At 30.1% G+C, this 5431-nt stretch overlaps 1 protein-coding gene across 1 annotated transcript in view; it reads left to right on the top strand.

Annotated features, from left to right (window-relative positions):
* Nucleotides 1-5431, top strand: part of LOC111088529 — a 19931-nt gene that overhangs the window by 4340 nt on the left and 10160 nt on the right. The window contains exons 2-3 of the mRNA XM_022398957.1: nt 3402-3663; nt 4399-4539. Of these exons, the coding sequence (XP_022254665.1) occupies nt 3402-3663; nt 4399-4539 (403 nt within the window). The remainder of the gene's footprint in view (nt 1-3401; nt 3664-4398; nt 4540-5431) is intronic.

Genomic DNA, 5431 nt, shown 5'->3' with positions numbered 1-5431 from the left:
CTCTATTCAATTATGTTTGAATTCTTTTAATATAATATTTTAAAGCAAGTGGACTGTGTGCTGTTTGTTTATCACCTACAAGTCACAGAATCTGGTCATACCTAAAACCTGACAATTCTATTGTCTTCAGAATACAGCAAAAAAGAAATCAGAATCCTATTAATCCCCCACATTACATTGTAAAACTGCAATAAGATCACCTTAAGAGAAAAGAATATCTTAATCAATCACCATAAGTTAACTCCTTCATACCTGGAATAATCCTGGTAACCCATTTCTAAACCTTCTCCAATAAGTCAATATCCTTTATTAGAATATGGAGACCAAAACTGTAAGCAATATTGCAAATGATGTCTAAGAATCATATTTATAGACATTTACCTCTTTTTTTACTTGCAATCAATATATCTATAAATACACATAAAAACTATATAAGCTTAGCTTTACTACCAGCAACAAAGTACTGCTTTGATGGCTTAATTGACTTTTCCCCCAGTATGCCAAGATTCTTTTCTTCAGCCACACTATTAATTTGGTTCCCCAAATCCTATTATCCACACCCTTTTCTTTGTACAGATAGCAAGTAATGTCCCCAAAAAATGTTAACATATTAGTAAGGCAAGATTTCCCTTTGGTGAATCTATATTAGTTTAATTTATGATACTATACTTCATTAAATCAGTCTCTACAGAAGTTAGACTAGAAGGCCTATAATTTCCAGGACAACCTAAAACACCCCTTTACAAATAAAGTAATAAAAGCAATTCACCAATCCTCAGGCACCAGTCCATTCTATTTACCTACCAAAACTGAAAGAGAGAAGCTTATATATCTGATCTTTGACCTTCTTTCAAACCCTGTGGAAAACCTTGTTTGGTCCTGATGTCTACCCTTGAAATGCCTTATTGTAACCCATGTAAATTCAAACTCTTGACAACCATTTCTTTACTTTAAAACTAGGTATCTTAACTCAGGCAGGTATAAAAGTTTTCCAAAGAATAATATCAAATTAAAAGGGTAAAAATGCCAAAATACACTGGCATCAAGTTATGGTTAAGATAAATCTGACAATGAAAGCTTATTTTGCATTTACCAGTGTCACTAGGCTTAAGTTACCTTACTATTTCCTACAGTATTTTTGGAAATTATTATTAGTAAGTTAGAATACTTTGACTTATAGAAGAGTTATCTGTTTAGCTTACAAACATGTTAATAGTAAGTAAATGCATAATACAGTGTAATCTAAAATAAAGTTAAAATACACTATTATGAAACAAGTTTATGTGGAATCAAGTATTGCTTTGTATGCAGATTTACCAAGGAAGGCAATTTAGTTACTACTATATCCTTATTCTTCTTTAGTTTTCTTAAGGTTTCTATGAAAAAATGAGGAATTGCCTATTGTAAATGTGTGGTGCAGAGATTCAATTAAAACATTCAAATCCAAATTTTTCTTGTCGTTAACTGATTTGAAAACATTCAATACTAAGTCAAGGTCAGGGGCAGCATTTCTGAAATATAATGAAAAACCATAATCTAGCTTTACTTCTATTTCTGTAAAATGACAGGTTTGCAATATTCTCATCTGGTTTGGAAGCTTTACACTATATACTTCTTTTTAAAAATTAATCAATTTATTTTTGACACTTACCTCTTCATACTTTAACTTCCTTGAAACAAAAATATTTGCTGTTTTGAATAAATGTTTTCCATAGGCTGTAGAAATACGTGCTTCAAGTTCATATGCAGTTTTTTTGGTAATTGTAAAAGGTTTAATTTGCTCTTGATTTTGTCTTTTCAAAATGCTTTCAAATTAATTTTTTCCTGGTTATCAAACAGCTGTTCTTGTTTCTTTGTATATCATTTGGTAATACAAGAGTACAATCTTAAGAGATAATTCCGTTGTTCAAACAGTTTATCAGAAAATGGCACTGTAACTTTTACCATTTTGCACTGGAGAGCAGTGTTTCATAATTTCTCTAAAGAATGGCAATTTTGTAATGACTTTTGAAAATATTTAAAATATATTTTTGGCCCTTTGTAGATACCTTTCTAATATTATCATTAGGCAAACAAAAGTGAATTGATAAGAACATGTGAAACTGAAAGTATCAAAACGTTTTTTTATAAGTATAATGAATTTGTAGTTATTAGTATTAATACTACTACTAGTAGTAATGGTGTATCTTAACTTCATTTTAGGTTACAAACATATCCAAACAATGAACATGCGAGCCTTACCTTTACTTTAGGCACCATAATTTCTGGGCCGTACTATTAACATAATAGCATGCACTACAAAATAAGTCTTAAGTAATAGTATTGAAACTGGTAATATTACAGAAACAAATTTGGGAGGCAATACAACGGGTGATATATGATTATAACTTAAGTTACCATTTATACGTGAAATATCCGCTATTAGTATTACTATTAGTATTATTATAAAAAAAGAAAAAATTATATACAAAATATAAGAATTCTACTTAAAGAGACTTACCTTATCAATAACAAGCCAAAAGAATGACATTCTTGAAATTGAAACTTTTTCAAGTAGACACAAGAAATGAAGAATTAAAATGTATTTTGTGTGAATATCAGACTTACTGAAGATATCAAATACACAGATTGCCACGAGTTCTTGTGAAGAACCGGCCCCCCACTAATATTTAGAACACATTAAATTAATAGACTACAGGCCATTATAATATCGTAGCATTATATGTAAATAAAATAATCAATCAAACAATTTTCAGAATAAATAAAAAATACAAATACATACTATTATTACCTGTAAAGGGTCTTATAATCCAAATAGATCATGAAATAACAACACGGTTATTATAATTTAACGTTTCATATTCAAAGTTATTTATGGGGAAAACTGTTTCATCACTAACCTAAAAAAACTCCCATTTTCACTCTGAGCATAATAACAACCAAATTGATAGTTTAAAAACAACTCAGTGTAAAATTATTTATTTTAATATAATATAAGTTTTCTTACTACAGACCTTAATAGTCTGAAAATTATTTCTTCGAAATTCCAATAATAAAATTTCAACTGATAATAAAGTTAGATGTGTATAAATCTCTATATATCCAACGGTAATTTAGATTTACTCGAGGTACTGACTGTGCAAAGACAATAATAGATGGCGCTATTGCTATATATTCATTTGGCAAGTAATATATTTCTTTTCCACTAGTTCTAGAACTGCTGTTACTTTGTATGGTAACGGACGCCTAACATTTCGTCTGTATATAAGGATATTTTGTTGAAACAAAAATTTTTCTAATGGCCACTAGCTATAATGCTCAAGAGGGCTCTTTTAAACTAATATATTGGAAAATTTCCCATATAACATTTTATGCGATTGCTATAGCATCTTCACTTACAGGTGCTATTTTTTTTTCTGTAAACGAGAAAAAATTTAATGGCCATTGTCCTCTTTATAGCGATATTGTTGTTGTCATGGTTCCCGGCAAAAACGACTCTTTTCGTTTTGTGACAGATATATATGCAGAGAAGCGGACAAAATGGGGATCAAGTCATTCGTGTAACTTTTGTAGCTTCATGCTGGTTGCATCTTTTGTATATGGGTTGACATTAATATGGTTTTTTTGCGTTTGTTCTGGAAATGGAAACATAGGAGCAATTGGGTAAGGACTGAAATTACTCAAATCAATTTTACAATCAGTATCCACAATAATAACTAAATCTGAGCAAAAACCTCTAATTATCATAGTAAAGTACTTAAAACCTTAATAAGTTGGTATTAGATGCAGTATAATTAAAATATATTAGCTATTGCTTCTTATCAATAAGTTAGTCATGCAATCGTAGCAGGAATATAGTTGTAGACATCTTTGATATTTTCACTAACTTCTCATCAAAACAAGTTACCTACATAATCAGAATTCAAATTTAACCTAGTAATTAATATATCCAATTTTATATACTTTTTACTTATAATTATGAGAATGCATTAATTCACCAGTTGGGTACCCTGACTTTTGTTAATATTTTCGGGCGCAATTCCAGTACTGTCCCACAAGGTTCGACGAGCTTAGAAAATTTTGGTTCGTCTTAATTCCATAAACTAAAACAACAAAGCAAAATAATTCTTATAACAAACCACTTACAGCTTGTACCTCCACTTAAATGGTAGCTTACTCCTCAGCCCTGATTAACAGTCTCAACCATTTCTGAAAATTACAGTACATTATATATGTATAATATATATATATACTTTTTTAAAAGAACTAAATACAACATACGAGGCTAGTTACTTTCACTTTTATGTTGAAAGAGATAAAAGCGAGAAAAAGTCGCCACTGTGATTTTGCATTTTAATCTGATAAAAGCGTTTTTCTTTTTTTCTGATCAAATTGAAGTGTTCCAAACCCCTGGAGACTAATTCCACCAGCCTTATTGTTTACTACTCTAATTACTGTCGCAATGTGTGCTTCTGCTTTCTTGTTGACAATGGGCATGCGACACTTTTGTCACCAAATTGAGACTGGACCAATTGGAAGGTATGTTGGTTTGTTTTTATAAAGTAAACAATATGATGCTTTAATTTTATAATTAAAAATAATGTAATTTCTGTTTAGACCGAATTACAAAACAAACCCTATTCATTACATTAACTAAGTATCATAATGTGATGTACCGTGTGATTAAGACTTTTTTATTTTATTTTTGTCTTTTCTCTATTTTTTCTTTAAAAATTAGATAACTTTAATGGCTGATGTAAGTATATAAGTAAACGACTGCTTCATCACATAATTTGTCCTCACTTCTTTTTTTTTTTCATAATAGAAAATATTTAATATCCTAAAATATGTACATGCATTAAACTAAATTTTCACTGGTCTTTACTTAAAGCATGCTTGAATTAACGCGGTTACTCTTTTTATAATTATAATAGTGCGTAAAGTATCTCATGCCAACACAAACAATGCAGGTATCAAAATTTGAAAATTATTTTGTTGCTTTTTGTACGAGCAAATAAAGTTTTTCATAATATATATTAAAACTATACGTAACTATCAGTTTCCTTATTATTAGAACAAGCAGAAATATCCGCCTCTGGGCAGGTATAACTTCTAGTTCCTGTGGAGGGCTATTGGGCCTTTTCTACAACTATGTACCCATACTTGGCATTCAATAATGTTCACCATCCACGAGAAAAAGGATTTTATTGAAATTTTAGTTTAAAAATAAGCTATCATCACAGAGTAAATTTTATTGAATTGTTTGCTTGTTTGTTTATTTGAAGTTAAGCACAAAGCTACATAATGGGCTATTTGGGCTCTGTCCACCACGGGTGTCGAAACCCGGTCTCTAGCGTTATAAGTCCACAGACATACTGCTATGCCACTGTGGGGCATTTTATTGAAGTATTTTTTTTTTTTTTTTTTTTTT

Source organism: Limulus polyphemus, unplaced genomic scaffold, assembly GCF_000517525.1.
Source record: "Limulus polyphemus unplaced genomic scaffold, Limulus_polyphemus-2.1.2 Scaffold3955, whole genome shotgun sequence".
Lineage (NCBI taxonomy): Eukaryota > Metazoa > Arthropoda > Merostomata > Xiphosura > Limulidae > Limulus > Limulus polyphemus.
The sequence above is the reverse complement of the archived record's forward strand: the minus strand, read 5'-3'. Positions and strand labels throughout refer to the sequence as shown.